This window comes from Hibiscus syriacus, unplaced genomic scaffold (assembly GCF_006381635.1).
Source record: "Hibiscus syriacus cultivar Baekdansim isolate YM2019G1 unplaced genomic scaffold, ASM638163v2 tig00110777_pilon, whole genome shotgun sequence".
NCBI classification, from domain to species: Eukaryota; Viridiplantae; Streptophyta; class Magnoliopsida; order Malvales; family Malvaceae; genus Hibiscus; species Hibiscus syriacus.
Window position 1 is genome coordinate 2,569,431 of NW_024062858.1, and position 16,790 is coordinate 2,586,220.

General features: G+C 35.5%; 3 protein-coding genes across 4 annotated transcripts; 2 read left to right on the top strand and 1 right to left on the bottom strand.

Annotated features, from left to right (window-relative positions):
• Positions 1-1,484: 1,484 nt before the first annotated feature.
• Positions 1,485-6,205, top strand: LOC120140031. Its single transcript, XM_039155093.1, has 7 exons — positions 1,485-1,642; positions 1,771-1,978; positions 2,080-2,203; positions 2,299-2,639; positions 2,954-4,244; positions 5,470-5,672; positions 5,893-6,205. Exons 1-7 carry the CDS (start codon positions 1,575-1,577, stop codon positions 5,962-5,964), a joined length of 2,307 nt encoding a protein of 768 aa, XP_039011024.1. The 5' UTR covers positions 1,485-1,574; the 3' UTR covers positions 5,965-6,205.
• A 2,434-nt stretch (positions 6,206-8,639) lies between these two features.
• LOC120139924 (single-stranded DNA-binding protein, mitochondrial-like) lies at positions 8,640-10,900 on the top strand. The gene is made up of 4 exons (XM_039155021.1): positions 8,640-8,958; positions 9,204-9,430; positions 10,296-10,396; positions 10,777-10,900. The coding sequence occupies exons 1-2, from the start codon at positions 8,716-8,718 to the stop codon at positions 9,366-9,368; spliced, it is 408 nt and encodes a 135-aa protein (XP_039010952.1). The 5' UTR covers positions 8,640-8,715; the 3' UTR covers positions 9,369-9,430; positions 10,296-10,396; positions 10,777-10,900.
• Positions 10,901-12,830: 1,930 nt separating this feature from the next.
• On the bottom strand, positions 12,831-16,205 carry LOC120139914. 2 transcript variants are annotated; one of them, XM_039155011.1, is made up of 6 exons: positions 15,985-16,205; positions 15,497-15,891; positions 15,079-15,414; positions 14,361-14,735; positions 13,766-13,980; positions 12,831-13,336 (listed from the first exon to the last, which is right to left on the bottom strand). In XM_039155011.1, the coding sequence occupies exons 1-6, from the start codon at positions 16,116-16,118 to the stop codon at positions 13,094-13,096; spliced, it is 1,698 nt and encodes a 565-aa protein (XP_039010942.1). In that variant the 5' UTR covers positions 16,119-16,205; the 3' UTR covers positions 12,831-13,093. The 2 variants fall into 2 exon arrangements, with proteins under 2 accessions (XP_039010942.1, XP_039010943.1); XM_039155012.1 differs by having other exon boundaries at positions 13,175-13,336; positions 13,762-13,980.
• Positions 16,206-16,790: the final 585 nt, after the last annotated feature.

Genomic DNA, 16,790 nt, shown 5'->3' on the forward strand with positions numbered 1-16,790 from the left:
ATTTAAAAAAAATCGGTTCGGATCTTAACCGGTTTGGAGGGCCAGATGGTGTAACCAGTTTTTTAAAAAAACTGGTTTTTAATCAGGTAAAAAAACTGGTCGTCCATTTTTTTCCCAAACAAATTATATTAACAGTTAGTTTTTAAACCCCAGACCGGATTTTTTCGGATAAAAAACGGTTTTTTAACCAGTAAAAAAACCGGTTTTTTATCCGGTAAAAAAACCGGTCGTCCAATTTTTTCCCAAATCGGTTATACTATCCGATTTTAAAATATCTGATCCGGTTTAAAAAAATCGGTTTTTCCCAAATCCGATTTCGGATATTTTTTGCGTAAAATTGGATATTCGGATTTTTTGTGCACCTCTAATGACCGATATTAAAATAAAATTTAAATTAAATATTAAGTATGATTTTGAAAAAAATAAACGAATTAAATTGGAACTAAAGTAATAATTTAGGCATTAAACATGTAGTTTACCCTTGAGTTCTGGTTCGACTCGGATATGATTCTATTATTATGTTCGACAATAGGATTGTTAGAATATTAATTATATGATTAATTGTATAAAATATTGTTAAAATGTGTAAAATTGTTTTAATTTTATATTGATGTGAGTGAATCATTTCCTATATAAAAGTGAACATACATGGTATAACAATATTAACATTTTTGTTAAGTAATAATTTAAATACACAACACCCTTATCGATATATATACATATATATAGTTCCATCTTTACTATATTATATAAAAGTTTATATCTTGAGAAATATATTTAACTTTTTTCTTTTATATGATGAGTATAAATTATATTTTTACTACAAATAAAAATAAAAATTTATTTTAATTTTTAAAGTTTATCTGTCCAAATTTAAGAAAAATTTGGGTTCCAGAATCCGAGTTTGATAAAATATGGATATATAATCCTATGTAAATCTGAGCTCAATTAAATTGTATCCCACACTCCCATTTGTCACATCTAATCTCACTACGTGTAAATTTGTTATTAAATTCGAATGTGTTTCAATTATGTATTATTATAACAATAAATTTTGATTATATTATAAGGGTAAATTATGTATTTTTGTCATCTATATATTTTTATAATTTCGTTTTATTTATTTAACTACTCATTTTCTCAAAATCATATTTTATTGTATGTTTTAGCTATTCATCGTTAAGAAGTTAAGTTTAATATTAACGTGTCATCATAAAATAATGTTATATCATTATTAAAAATAAAAGATTATAACGTCAATATTTTAACGAATAATAATTAAAATAAAATATTAGATACAATTTTAAAAAGTAATAATAAAGCGACTAAATACATAGTTTATTCTAATTACAATCGTATAATGAGAAAGATGAGTAGTTGAATAAATAATTTCTCGGGCTGGCCCAGAGCTCTGATATGATGTTAGGGGGGGGGGGGGGGTGAAGAAAGGCATTGGTTAGAAGAGCCCAGTAGTTGTATTGTAGGAGCGGCAAAAGTTCATTAACATCCTTCCTTCTTCTCCCCTTTGTTTCATTTCTGTACAGCAAAACACATTATTCTTCCATAAAGAAGAAATGGCCAACGATCCAGAGAAGAGGTTCCATTCCATCATGGACAAGCTCTTCCACTCCTCCTCCTCCAGGTTTTCTTCTTCTATTTGCTTTTATACACCGATCTCTTTCCTCCTACTTGATGAAACTTGAAATTTCAATCCAATGTTATTACTACTGCTTTGTTTGTGTTATAAATTTATTTGTAATTAATGGGTAGTCCATCGCCGCCGGGAACGGGGATGGGGAGACAAGAACAATTATTACGAGCGAAGAAACGCCCAAATCCAACGTATGCTTTAGCAGCGGAAGAGAAGCATCATGGGTTATCTGCGAGTGAATCTCCACTTTGCAGACCATGGGATAGAGGAGATCTTCTCAGGAGATTGTCAACTTTCAAATCCATGACTTGGTTTGCTAAGCCCAAGGTTTCTATTATATTTCTCTATATTCTGACCCTACTCTTTCTTAAGATTTTGGGGTTTTTTTAACATATATAAAGAGATGATAATGCTTTCCATTCTTTTAGGTAGTAAGTGCTGTTAATTGTGCTATGAGAGGTTGGGTCAATGTGGATATGGACATTCTGGCCTGTGAATCATGCGGGGCACGTCTCCAGTTTTCTACTCAGCCTTCTTGGACATGGCAGCAAGGCATGTTATCTAATATTGCTTAATTTTAGCCAAATAGTCTGAAAATTCTGGTATTTGCAAGGCTAAATTAGATATCATTGTCCTATATTCTTCAGTTGAGAAGGCCGCCTCGGTGTTTAGCTTAAAGCTGGATAGTGGACACAAATTGATTTGCCCTTGGATTGACAATGCCTGTGATGAAAAACTGGCTGAATTTCCTCCCACTGTGCCTGCTGATTTAGTTGATAAATTCCGAGCAAGATCCAACTCACTCTTTCAACTTATAGCTCTTCCAGTAATTTCATCTTCGGCCATTGAATCTATGAGAAGCCCGCAGCTCGAAGAATTTCTCAGACAACCCCTAATGGTGGATTGCTTGAAAGGGAATGCTGAATTTTCTCAATTCGAAAGTATAGAAGATGGATCTGCCGTGGATTCTGCTAACTTGTATTATCAGGTATGAGGCTTGTTTTTCATTGTGGTTTGCAATTACAAGTACATCAGGGCTGAAAATATTTGCCAGTTTCAGCTGCATAAGCCATAAGCACATGTACACTTAAACATGCACGTTACTTTCTGAAACTTTCTTGTGCTGCATTTTCTTACCGTTCCACCTGCTTGGGTAAATAAGAGTGATAATAACCCAATGGTTTCTCCAATTTATGACTGTACAAGTTTAACATTTCCTGCATTGTTGATTGTGGTTTTATCATTTATGCATTCCTGAGTTCTTGTTGGCGTTGAAGATTTATTAATTCGAAAATTTTTCAGGCTCAAAAGCTTGTAAGTCTTTGTGGCTGGGAACCATGTCCACTACCTTATGTTGTTAACTTCAAGGATGGTCAGAATCAGTTTGTCAAAGATGCTGAAACTTTAAGTTCACCCCAGGGAGTTGATTACGGACTAAATTTGTGTCTCAACTTCCATGCAGCTGATGAAAATGAAAATTTGGAGACAAATAAAGACTCTGGGAATAGATTGCAGTATGATCCCAAATCTGTTGTTTTAGATTGCAGGCTTTGTGGCGCAAGTGTTGGATTATGGGCTTTCTCCACTGTTCAACAACCTGTAGAGTTTTTCAGGTTATTTGTATGTGAAGAAGTCAATCCTGGAGTCCATGATTCTGGCCACAAAAGCAATGTTTGTGATGGTGTTCCTTCGAACGGTGGGCCGTCACCTATGGAGCAATCTTCAGATTCTAAATTGACTATAGCTGGGGGTCCACTACCAGCACAACAAAACTTTAAAGCAAGAATCTGTTTACCTGTTATTGGCCAGAGTTTAAGAGCTAGATTTTTGTATCATCCAGAGTTTAGAGATCAGATATATAGTAATCAAGAAAATACTCCAGTAGAATCCCAGTTTCTGGGAGAAATAGAATGTTTCAATACTGGTGTTAGTGAGCCAGGTGTCCCGTCTGCAGAGTTGAGAACTTCAAATAGAAAAAAGGATGGTCAAGTTAATTGTAGTTCTAAAAGCAATGATCAGTCTCCTTGTTCAAACCATGATGCTTGTGCAAGAGATGATAATTTTAGAAACGTCACACCATTGGAAGGAACCAACATCACTGCAAAGGAAATTTCTCCTTATGCTGGTACAGATGATTCTAATTTGGGGGTTCAAATAGAGAGTTCTCAGAATGTAGTCCAAGATTCTTGCCAAAGTAATAACTTACTGGAAAAGGTAGGCAATGATAGATCTTGCAATATAGCAGTAAAAAATTCTGATACCACGCATATTGGAGATTCTTCTATCATGATCCAAGCTGCTAATGTTTCCCCTAGAAATGAAGGAACTAAGGATAATGATTCATCAGTTACAATTTTATCCGAACAGTGCCATCCAGAACAATTTGCAGAAACAGAGAAGGTTTGTGATGAAGAAATTTGTTTATCTAATCAAAACTCTACTTGTGTTGCCTCTTGCGTGGAAGCTTATGTAAATGTTGATGGCGCATACAAGATGACTTCAAGAGAAGACAAAACTTGTGCCAATAGTGAGGAAAGGATGATTCCTGAAGTCCAGACTGCTCAAACCAATAAGGTCTTATCCTGTCCCAAAGGTAAGCGTTAATGCATTATTATTTGTAATTTATAAGCTTAATTCTCAATATTGTTGGAAACGTTCTTTAATAAAATGTTAGTTCCACTGTCAATATTTCCTAATCTTTTTCTGTGTTGTTAATTAGTTCCCTTTGTTTGGGGCTCTGCTGCTATGCTTTTAACTGATAATTGTTTATTGATTATGAAGTTGAACTACATATACTTTTTTCAATTGGAGGAAGTTCTACTTATTTTATGTCACTGAAAGTTATGATATCTTTTGTGTATTCTATTTTTCATGCATATAGCATCTCAAGCCTATTTCAAAGTTAAATTACTATTAATGGTCTATTCCCAAGGGCATTTCAAAGTTAAATTACTAAATCAGTTCGATTTAGTAATTCTTGTTTCCATACTCTATGCATTATTGTCTTTCTCGCCTAAGAGGGATTGGAATTGGAGTTCTATCATCTATGTGCCCGGGTGGGTATTTGAGTTGTACTATATCCCGTTTAGAAGTTGTGAAATAAGTAGGCTTTGAAGACTTCTAGAAAATTCTAGAAGATATTTGCAAAAAATGAGCCTTGAATGTACAATTGGGCAGAATGCTCAACTTTCCTATTACAGTAAAGCACAAAATGACCAATGATGTTCCTACATGGAAGGAATAATTATGTTGATGTTGGTGATCGAGGCTATCTTCAGGAGTTGCTTTCAATTTATGGTGATGGGGTTTAATATCATTCTATTTATCTTATTTTCATCTTGGAATTTGCAACCAAACGTTTTAGAGTTCTTATTGGACTGATAGATGGCAGTGACCAAGGATAATTAGGCAATAATTAACTCTGATTACACTCAAAACACTTCATAGCCACTGGGATGGCTTGTTTACATTCGTTGACAATAATCTCTTGATAGTTTTAACCTGCAATAATATCCTTTAGTGTAATGTTGGCACGTGTTGGAGCAGCTAGGAGCTCTGTGATTTTTCTCGGTGCTACTGCTACCTGGAAAGGTTGATCCAGTAGCAGCGTGGTTGTTTTTCTTTTCCTTTTTTTTCTGATTCCTCATTAGAAATTTTCCATCTAGCTGGTTGGTGGTGAAAATATTTCTTTCTTGATATGTAAATTATATCTGGTTTACGGGTACGTGGTATTTGCATTTGTTATATTCCTATCTGATTTCATGAGTTTTATTAGTTAATTTACAAGGGTAATCAACTAATATACCTCCATTTTCCAGGAAAGGATGTACAGCAGCACATGGATAAAATATCAGAGTTTGATCCAATCAGGCAGCACAGGCATTTTTGTCCATGGATTGTATCAATGAGTGGCGGGGCACCCGGATGGAAACAAACATTATCTGCTTTGCAAAGTGGGAAAGATTTTCCTCATTCTTCACCTGCATGTTCTCCTTCTCCTCCATCTGCGTCCATGATTCGGGTAAGTTGAAATGTTACTTATTCAAGTGATGCAGCTGAAATGGAAGTATTTATGAATATGAATCTGTTGATAACATTCAGGTTTCACAATCCATAAAGCAATTCGTTGAGGAACTGTTTCTTATCCATGATAACTGAAAGAAAATTTCTGGTTGCTGGATTAACATCCTTAGCTTTATCATCTGTGGAGGATAATAATCATCCTAGATTTTATTCTGCAGGTTGATGATCCCATTGCCTCGGTTAGAAAGCTTTTCTTGTCTCCAGTAACCAAAAGAATGAAGACCAGCTGAGAGTGAGGCTAAAGTAGTGTTTCTTACCTAGCAGCGTTATTGTCGTGCATCTATGCATCGCGAAAGAGATGAATGATTGAACTTGCTCATTCTGTATGTGAGTATGGTAGTAGAGTTTGATGCACACGCATACACACATATTGTTGTATCCATTTTTAGGCATTGTGAAATGGTAGTCCAGTTTACAGTTAAATTATTGGTGAGAGCAAAGATGAAATTGAATGAATATGAGTTTTAAAAGTCAATTTTGGGGAATTGCAAGTTTTCATTGAAGATGATGGGAGGATATTGCAAGAATTTTGGCACCTCTTATCTAAAGTTTCTCCTTTTTATGCTCTAAATATGTACTGCATCAAGAGAGTCGTGCTGCTTTTGCTGCACTTAATAAAACTCTATTTTATGTGTATTATTACCACTCTTAAAAAAATGCATTAATGTTAAAAAAATGATCTTAGCATTTGAGTGAATGATTATTTCGGTCTATATTTTTTTAAACAACCCTATATATTTGATCATCTATTTATAACATAAATTTTATTTTAATTACTCTTTTTTTAAAAAAGTATATGTAAAGTTATGTTTTTGGTTTTATTTTAGTCATTCAATTATTATTTGATTTTTATTTTTTCAAGGTTTGGATTTGAAGAAGTCTCTAATTTGGAGAAATGCTTGGGGTACCACTTTTAGTCTTTAGATAATAGGGTGACTACCGTTGCCTATAGGTACGCCATTGAGAAAGTGAAGCAACGGCTTTCGGATTGGGCGGTAAAGATTTTATCCTTAGCTGGTCGTATAACATTGGCAAAAGCAGTACTGCAGGTGAGGCGATACCGAACTATGTTATGCGGTCCACTTGGCTGCCGAAAAGTGTTTGCGACACTTTGGAAAAGTTTATTCGTAGATTTGTGTGGAATGCAAATAGAAGTTCAAATAGCCTTGCGTTAATTAAATGTGTTTGCGATACTTTGGAAAAGCTTATTCGTAGATTTGTGCGGAATGCAAATGGAGGTTCAAATAGCCTTGCGTTAATTAAATGGGACACAGCTAAACTACCAACCGAGAAAGGCGGTTTGGACATTAAGGACCTGGGTCGTCAAAATAAGGCTTTCCTGATGAAAATTGGAATGCATTTGGTGCAAGGAACTGATAAGTTGTGGATCAAAGTCCTTAAGAGTAAATACCGATGGAATGGTGAAGTTCCTGTTAGCATCGAGTGACCAAATTATTCTAGATTGTGAAAAGGTTTGATTGCGTTTGGGATGATATTCGTAATAGTGTGGTCTGGAATATTCACAATGCTATGCAAACGGATTTTTGGTACGACAATTGAGTCGACTGCTCCGAACCGCTATTTAACTATTGTTTGCATAATTTCCACCCTAATCTAATGTCGGTTAATTCGATTGTCACTGCTTCAGGGGCTTGGGACTGGGATCGGTTGCATGCTGTTATTTCAGAACAACTGTGTCATAAAATTGCTGCATTTTGCCTACCAAATCCATCTCTTTCTATGGATACACCAAGGTAGTGATGGGATAGTGACCACACTTTTTCGGTCAAGTTAGCTTACAAATTTCTCTATACCCAACTCAAAATGATGCCACAGACGTGCGGAAGAATGTTTGGAACCTACAAATCCCGCAAAGAGTGAAGGTATTCCTTTGGCTTGCTCTCCATGGAAAGTTGCTTACGAATGAGGAGCGATACCGACGCCATATAACCCCTAATGCTAGATGTTCGTTATGCCAAAATGATGTTGAAGATATGACCCATGTCCTACGTAAATGCCCTCATGCTGTTACAATATGGCGTAGATTAATTGCTGCGGACAAATTTGGAATGTTTATGAACATGGCCAATGATTCTTGGATCCTATCCAACGTGAAAGGGCAGGCCGATTTCCCTATGAATAAACTGCATTGGAATTTGTTGTTTCCCATAATTGTTTGGAAGATTTGGAAGCGTCGATGCACCATGGTGCTCCAAACTAATTATATTGGACGTGAAGATTTAGTTGCTTCAAGTGTGAGATTCAAGAATGAGATTGTGTCTGCCAATGAAACTAGTATTGTTAATAAAAATGTGTTTCGGTCTGTAGATAGATGGAGGAAACTCGACTTGGATTTGGTGAAATCGAACGTTGATGGAGCAGTGAGACGTAGAGGAAATATGGCTGCCGCGGGGGGTGTTTTGCGTGATGCTCAAGGGGCATGGATGCTTGGTTTTTCTCGCAGCTTAGGCATCGATCGGTTTTCACTGCGGAACTCTCGGCGATTCATGATATTTTGGTTTATGCATGGAACTTGGAAATTAGAAAAATAGTGGTGGAGTCTGACAGTATGACAGAAGTCAACATGCTCAATGGGCCGTCTGACGGAGCTGATGGCCATACAATCGTCTTACTGATACGTGAACTTATGGGTAGGGAATGGGATCTGATTATCCATCACGTTAGAAGAGAGGCTAATATAGTGACGGAAAAACTTGCGGCAATGGTTAGGGGATGCGCGATAGGAGTGGTTCTTCATCAAGAGACGCCACATAAAATAATATTACGTCAATATTTAATATTAAAAAATATTTTATTGATGTATCGTTACTGTGTATAATTAAAACAAAATCAAAATCAATATTGAGTATGATTTTAAAAAATAATAGGGCTGCATGACAGTAGTGTTAGGGTTGGTTTAACTTTGTTTTTAAACCCACCCTCCACCCGCATCGCAGCATTCCAAATTTTGAACCAAAGTAATGGCGAAATCACTGGGAATTTTATCAACAAGGGTTTATCGATCTCTTCTGTCAAACCCCCAAACTACTAAACTTTCAATGCCCTTTTGCTCCACCATCACCTCCTCTTCTGAAACTTCCGACTCGGACTCTGACCCATTTCCCAACACAACTCCGCCCCCTGAATCTGCCGAGGACTCCACCACTCAGCGTCGTTTATACGACCTCCCGCTTGAGAATGGTCTCGATACGGGTATTTACAAGGTTCATTCATTTTCACTCCAATGTCTCTGCATCTTTTCCTTTTTTCACAAGAGGGGGAAAACGAATGTTATTCAAATTTCAGTATTTCTGTTTGGAGAATTCTGGGCATTAGCTAACTTAAAAATAAATATAGTAGAGAAAATTTTCATAATGGCTTTGTTTGTAGGAATATTTAGTATTGGAGCTCCATTCAGAAAGTTAACTGGAAATGATTCTTGGGCTTTGGCTGGTTTTCCTGTTTGTAGGCAATTTTGGTTGGACAGGTAGGGCGAACCCCAGTGCAGAAGAAACTGAAGAATGGGGTGTCGATTACAATGTTTTCTGTGGGGACAGGCGGGATTCGAAACAACAGGAGGCCTCATGAGAATGAGGAACCAGGGGAGTATGCTAATCGCTCTGCTGTTCAGTAGCATCGAGTTAGTGTTTACCAAGAATGGTTGGGAGATCTTGTCCTGAAGCATGCTCTTCCTGGGTAAGATTTCATTTGGAGAATATTTCATTGTACCCGATATTGCAGGAATGCTTCTTTCGATATTCAGATTGTGTCCCTTTACTTATACTTGAATTTGTTCCTTATTGCCATTTCTAATCTCGACCCTTGTGTTTTGCGGAAGGTATTGAACGGGTTAATTAATGTGATTTCTTATGTTTTGGAAGAACAAACATGCTGTAAATGATTAAGGGTGAATGCCCTAACATTACTAAGTAGTTATTAGGTACTTTTATTGATGATTCTTCCGTGACGTGTATATTTACATCCAGAATTGGGTAGCCATGTTGAAACTTTTGCATGATAAGCCATCTATTAGAAAGGTTAGAGTTAGACATAAAAGTGTATTGGAAAGATGGTTCAGTCAATGACCTATTTAGACTTTGGGAGAACCTTTGCTCATTATCTTGTTGAGTTCAAGAGATTAAGAGAATAGTTGCTTCGGAAAGCTTTTCAGTTATGTCTGAGTTTAGATTGAATGAGAACTACTAATTAACCTATGAATTCTAGATAGCTTGCAGTTGTTTTCTGTTTTCCTTGATATATTATTGGGTGGGGGAACTGTAATGGATCATTTCTATCATAGCAGCTTTTCATAGAATTGTTTGCAATATATAAACTCAGGGTGATCATTTCTGTCCATGTATGAAATTCAAATGAGGTGTCTAATCTGTCACTTGGAACGGGTTGGAGTGGGATATTGAATGCTATACTAATCTTGTTTTGAGCATGGCCTGATGCCTTTTTAACTCCAATTTCTTATCTTAATTATATGTGCTGTTGATCTTCTTCATTCTTGATCTTGATTGTAATAATCTCTTCTTTTTTCTCCTTTTGGGTGATGTAGTACAATTGTATATCTTGAGGGAAATTTAGAGACAAAAATCTTCTCTGACCCCATCACTGGTCTGGTTCGACGCCTGAGAGAGGTTTCTGTTCGTCGAAATGGTAAGCATATTACGTTTCTTCCATTCTTTACTAACCTCATGATTTAGTATTTTACTTGCACAGTTGCACTATTGAACTTCAAAAAGAAAATGAAAGCATCATACATGTTCTGCCAATACCTGTTATTAGTATTTCATGCTGTGTTTATATGGTCAAATGGGTGACTGATTTTATCTCTATTGCTTGAACACGCCAAAATGGGAGCCGCTCCCATGGTCTTTTCTTTTCCCTGGTCTTGGACCCTTGGTTTTTGCTTCATGAATGAAATGAGAGGTTTAGGGTTTTTTTGTGGTTGGGGTGAAGGAAAGTTAAAAAAAACTGTTGTTTTATACCAAAATGAGCACGGATTCGACTTTTCACTTCTGCTGCGAAATTTGTAGGTCGGATTGTGTTCTTGGGAAATGGTGATAATTCCCAGAGACCAACTTCTGGAGAAATGAAAGGTGTTGGGTTTTACTAGAAAGCATTGGTGTTAGTTGAAGAAGAGAATGTAGTTGAGATGGAAAACAACATGTCAAAGGTAGTTGCTTTATGGATGAAGTTTGTGGATTTCCATTGGCTGTTAAAAAACGTGAAATTTGAATTGCATACAATGTTTAACGTATTTATGTTATTAACCAACTAATACCCATTACCAGGAGCTGAGTCCGAGTCGGCGAAGTTACATGGATCGAATAACCTCACTCTCATGGTGTATGTATAGATGATTATTAGCATGTGCACCGGTCATAGACATCCCCCCCCCCCACAAGTGTGCATTGAAATGATGATATTTAAATGACAATGAGTGTTCCATTTATTTATTTTTGTTATTCTGAATTTTTTTTGTATATAGGAGCAGGTGCACTAGATAATTGTAGAAAAGTTCTGTTTATGCCTTCAGAAATAGCATGCCATTTCCCGTTGGTGTAAATAGAAAATACATGGAAATAAAGAGAGACCATGATGTTTGTTAGGGTAGTTTTACTGTGCGGCAACCTTAAGGCTAATTAAGATGGTCCCAATTAAAAATGTTTTCCTAATCAATTTAAAATGTTATGTAAATTTATAATATTTTTAGCTGTAATTAAAAAGTTATAGTTTGAGGGTTAGGGTTTACAATCGAAAATGTTATAAAAAATATAATATTTTCAGTTGTAATCGAAAATATTACGAAGAACATAACATTTTAAATTGCAATCAAAGAATGTGCAACATTAGTGACCTTAATGTAAAAATTTTCGCTAACACGTACTTCAAACGTTCTATTAATGAACTTAAACAAACTGCAACTTTCAATTTAATAATATTAAGGGATTTTAATCAACTTAACTCATAATACAAGATGATTTAGAAATTGTATTCAAGAGCCAAATCAACCACCAAGGTACACTCGTTGACTTCTTTGGCTTTAAAAATCATGCAAATATAATAATAAAAACATATACAAAATTTTATGTTAAGGACACAAGTTTATAAAATTTTAGAAGGTAAACTTAAGTTCCTCTCATCACTACCTTTCGCCACACGTCAAGCTACCCTTGGCTTTATCCTTTCCTCCATTTTAAGGGTTTTCAAAACTTGGGTGCTCTCTTTTCTTTAACCAAATTTCATTAGCTTGCCAATTTGAATCACAATTGCCATTGAATCTCAAGAACTTTCTCCCCACTATTTTCTTCTTCTCAAGAACCTTTTTGTCTCAAAAATTCTAAAATACTTGTTAATATAAACTTAAAAAGGTAGAAATTCATTGTAACCGAAAATGTTACAAATTTATATAACCTTTTAAATTGAACATGTTAACAGTTTAAATTGAAACCCATCTTCAATTAATCTTAAATTAGACTGCTGTACATATTGCCATTTTTTTTTCATGGCAACAGTACTGTTGTCTTTTGGTGAAAGGGAACAAGCTAAATGTTTATTACTTATTCACTAAGGTAATACACCATATTAGCGGCTGAGTCAACTTGATCCTCCCATCTCCTATTTCACTCTTTGTAGCTTTTGTTATACAATCAGGTTCACGAATAAAAAATTTAGGGTTTACAAAAGTGTAGCATGTGCAACCCCTATTGATTAATTGCTGAGCATGCATGTGTCACATACAGAACTTTCCTTCGTCTTCTCTTCTTTTGATTCACCCATCTCTCCAATCTTTATAGATAAAAACCCTATTTGATTTATAAAAGCAAAAGCAAAAGGCAATAAAGCTACCATTGTAGTATATCTATCTATCTTCATGTTGGTTGCTTTGTTTCAAGTCTTTCACTTTCAAAAGTAAGCCATAAAGCCACTTAGGTTGCCTAACATATGCTTACGCTTGCTTTCTTTGCATGGATTTTCCCATTTTCCAAATTCCATGTCACTCTAGATAGAGATAAACGAATGATTTTATATCAGATGTATGGACGTATGAAATTATATTAAAAATTTAGGATACAAAATTATAAAATTTCAGAGGTATAAAATTTGATCATCAATAAAAAAATACAAAAAAAAGAACTTAAACTATATGAGAAATTGAAATTTCCAAATGCACCCTCAACACCCTTGATCCATCCCTGTCCCACATGATTTTTAGGACCCTTCTCTCCATCTTGCTTTAGTATTTACAAAAAGCTTGTGTAGGATATTCATTTGGTGCAGAGTAGGAATCTAGTCATCAAAGCAACAAGATTTGCTTATGAAAAATGGTGGTGGTGGTGGGTGGGTGGGTCAGTGTGCTGGGAAAAAGAGTGGTGAGGAATCTCTTTGGAGTCCTCCTTCCGAAATCTTCACTTTGTTCATCTTCTCTTCACACCAATGCAATTGTTGTTCACTTAGATCACTCATCCTCAACACCCTTGACACCACTTTTAGGTCAATTAGAGCCTTCAATATCTCCATTTTCTCCACCTTGTGTTTTCTTTTCCTTATGCATTTGTGACTCCTGCGTAGGTCTTTAAGCTTCATCTTTTTCTGCAAATGGAAATATGGTTCATCCCTTTACTAGTCATCATATACCTCTTAATTGAATGGAAATTATTAATTGACTAATGATTAATTCTTAATGTTGACATAATAAGTTTCATGTGCTCAAAATGATGATGAATCATGTATCATGTTATATTATGTACACATAATTTATGTCACATCATCATTTATATACACGTGGCATGTATCATGTTATTCTTTTGAATGTGTGACATGTATCATTTCATCACTTTAAACAAATAATATATATCACGTCAACAAGAATTAATCATTGATAACTAACGATTTTCATTTAATCATATATCACTTTATCCAAAATGAAACATTCAGAACTAAAGTAATTATAAAAAAGAGTTAAAATGATTATTTTATTAAAAATGTATCTTATATATATATATATTATATTCAACTTACTTTAGCATTAACTTTCTTCATGAGTCGGACAAGTGTTGGGTCAACGGAGCCTTTTCTCTTCCTCCGAAACAGTGCTTTAATGATTTGGTATGGTTTCTCCCTATCTGCCTTGAGAAAATTCATGAAGGTTTGGATTCCATCTTCTATTATTACCAGAAATGAATCTGCTGATATTCTTGACCCTGAACTTTCTTCCCTTTGATCATCCTCGTAATCTATGCAAATCCAAAAAATATTAGCTCTTTAATGTACGTATATAAAAACCAATATATATGATACTAGCTGGTTGATTCAAGTGGTAAGTAACTTGACATCGTTTAAGTAAGACTCAAGTTCAAATCATTATGTATGCAGAAAATCTTCGTTGGGTGATGTACCACCAAAATCCAAACAATATTAATCTCAATGTTTTAGTTTAGGACAAAAAGTCATTTCGTAGCTAGAAACTATTAGTTAATAAACTATCAACATTTTAAAATAGTGCATTTTTATCTTAAAAATAAAAAATTAAGGTTAAAATGTTAAAAAAATTAATCAAATGTTAAGATATTTTTGATATTATGCATAGGAAATATAAGGGTAATTAGTGTATTACCTCGATACTCAGGAACCAGAAGCAACTTTGGTGCCGACAGCCTCTTCCTGGCGTATACCTCCGGTCTTCTGCCATGCTCATAAGGCTCATTTTCAATGTATCTTTGTAAAAGAACTTGGAATTGCTGAAACTGTTGAGCAATGGTGGCCGGACAGTCAAAACCTTTGCGTGCGGCTCTTTTACGTTCAAAGTTGCTGTAATTCCAATTAAGAGCTTCCCATGTTAAGCAAATTTGAGCTACATAAGCAGCTTCCAGTTCATTATATGGATTGTGTCTGCAGGTATCTGATGATTGTCTCTTGTTTGTTGTTGAAAACTTGTGGACTATTCTCCCTGATATGGACTTAGGGCAAGCTTGGATGGACCTCAATGACTCTAAAAAGTACAGTTTCATACAAATAAGCAAGGAAAATGTTCAATTGATTTCTCTAAACAAATATTATCTGACTTGTTGATAGGAACAAGTTTGTATTATTTATGGAATTAAGTTTGTCTCGTCGTCATCTGTCGGTGGTTTATCCCTTCTAATTGTGTGAAGAGTCGAATCTGGTAAAGTATTTCCGCTACCTTACTTACACTGCTTATCTTCTTCTACTTCCATTCCCTTTTTTCACTAAAAATTTGAACCCTGCTCACCGCCGAGTCTCGCTCAAATAAGAAGGGATTGACCGCTAACGACCGAGACCAATTTATTCATATCAACATGACTATATATTACCTGTTTCCTGGAGCTTTTGTGCACTCAGTCTGTGTAGGTACGTCATCTCTTCGTCATATTTTTGGAACACTGTGTAGGACTCCCACTTGGGACAACTTCTTCTCGAGGAAGAAGAGAATGGATCATCAGTCGTTGAATCTCTGCAAGTTATTGAGCTTCTCCACTCAGAGGAGCTCTTTGAAGTAGAGGCTGTCGTGCAAGAATCTCCATAGATTTCTTCATGAACTAGTAACTTGTTGGATTTCGATTTCGTTGGTCCGATATCGAAGTACTTGTCATTTGATCTTGAGAAATCTGTTTCCACCCCTGGTTTGATTTCTTTGTTACCGGTCATTTCTGCACCAAGGAGCAAGAAAAAATGGAGTAGAGGATGGGATGGGATGGGATAATCATGGTAGTTAAGCATAAATACACATACCATCTTCATTATCGTTCACCTGATGATCACCTTCTACGGTTTTAGCTGGGATCTCTTCATCTTTAACAAGCGAATCCATTTCATCGTCACCATGATGATGATGTTCAGAATCTGAACAAGGTGACGAGTAGTCATGAGCAGACAACTGTTGGGTGGAATTGCTTCTGTAATCTTCTTCTTCTACATCATCGTCATCGTCGTCCTCGTCCTCATCATCATCATCGTGATGGGGAGCCATGGATTCCTCAAAATCAATTCCAGTCCCGTGAAAGCTATTTTCTGATAGGAATACAAGTGATTCGCCACCATGAATAATGTCTGCCACCAGATGGTCATTTGCCATGCAACCATATTCTTCTTCTTCTTCTTCCTCGGAGTCATATCCAATTTGAGACCTGTAAAAGTTAAAAACACCAAACCAAAATGAATCGTTCATCAACAAACTAAAGTTAAAGGGAAAAAAGAAAAAGGTGTTTGATGAAATGAACCTCTGGAAAAGTGGATGAGTGCCAATGAAGAAGAGGAACTTGGAAAGCAAAATGGAAGATGAGTAAAGGAAGAGAAGGAGAAGCAAGGAGGAGCTTGAGAGGTTGTAAAACAGCCTAACTAGAGCTTCCTGCATATTTCTCTTCTTCTCGGTGGCTGCAAATTAAAAAGAGCTACCAACAAATACCCCCGACTCAAAAGCAAAGTGAAGCCCTCCCCTTTCCACTCCATCATTTTACCTATTTATTAATAATATAAAGGTATAATTCCAAAATTAGCCCCACCATTTGTTTTAACGATCATTTTAGTTCATATTCTTTTTTTTTTTGGAGTACTTTGTTCTAACGTTTCAATTTTTCTGGAAAATAATTCTTGTTGGATGGAAACCGTTAGTTACTAACGATCAACACATGTTGCTGACGTAACATTTTCACATGTACTAAATCGTTGATGTGTCACATACCCTGTAACCCGAAATGATGATATGGCACGTGCTATATCACCCAAGGTGATGACGTGAAATGTGTTATATCAACAATTAAACATATGTAAAAATATCACGTCACCAATATGCACTAACGATTTCCATCTATTATGGATCATTTTGACAAAAATTAAAATGTTAGAAGCTAAAATACTCTAGAAAAAAGGCAAAGGCTAAAATGATCATTTAGATAAACAATAGGACTAATTTTAACATTATGTGTAATATAAACTTAAGAGGCTTAGTTGAATGTATTTTCAATCAAGTTAGTAACTACACATCATTCAACTATAATTATGGCTTAAAATTTTCTTTCTTGTTGTA

Excerpts from the sequence above, each read along its gene's own strand:
- LOC120140031 (XM_039155093.1), top strand. The coding sequence starts at position 1,575 with ATGGCCAACGATCCAGAGAAGAGGTTCCATTCCATCATGGACAAGCTC. Across the intron at positions 1,643-1,770 it reads TTCCACTCCTCCTCCTCCAG|TCCATCGCCGCCGGGAACGG; the intron begins GTTTTCTTCTTC and ends ATTAATGGGTAG. Across the intron at positions 1,979-2,079 it reads CTTGGTTTGCTAAGCCCAAG|GTAGTAAGTGCTGTTAATTG; the intron begins GTTTCTATTATA and ends CCATTCTTTTAG.
- LOC120139924 (XM_039155021.1), top strand. The coding sequence starts at position 8,716 with ATGGCGAAATCACTGGGAATTTTATCAACAAGGGTTTATCGATCTCTT. Across the intron at positions 8,959-9,203 it reads TCGATACGGGTATTTACAAG|GCAATTTTGGTTGGACAGGT; the intron begins GTTCATTCATTT and ends TCCTGTTTGTAG.
- LOC120139914 (XM_039155011.1), bottom strand. The coding sequence starts at position 16,118 with ATGCAGGAAGCTCTAGTTAGGCTGTTTTACAACCTCTCAAGCTCCTCC. Across the intron at positions 15,892-15,984 it reads ACTCATCCACTTTTCCAGAG|GTCTCAAATTGGATATGACT; the intron begins GTTCATTTCATC and ends TAACTTTTACAG. Across the intron at positions 14,736-15,078 it reads ACAAAAGCTCCAGGAAACAG|AGTCATTGAGGTCCATCCAA; the intron begins GTAATATATAGT and ends TGTACTTTTTAG.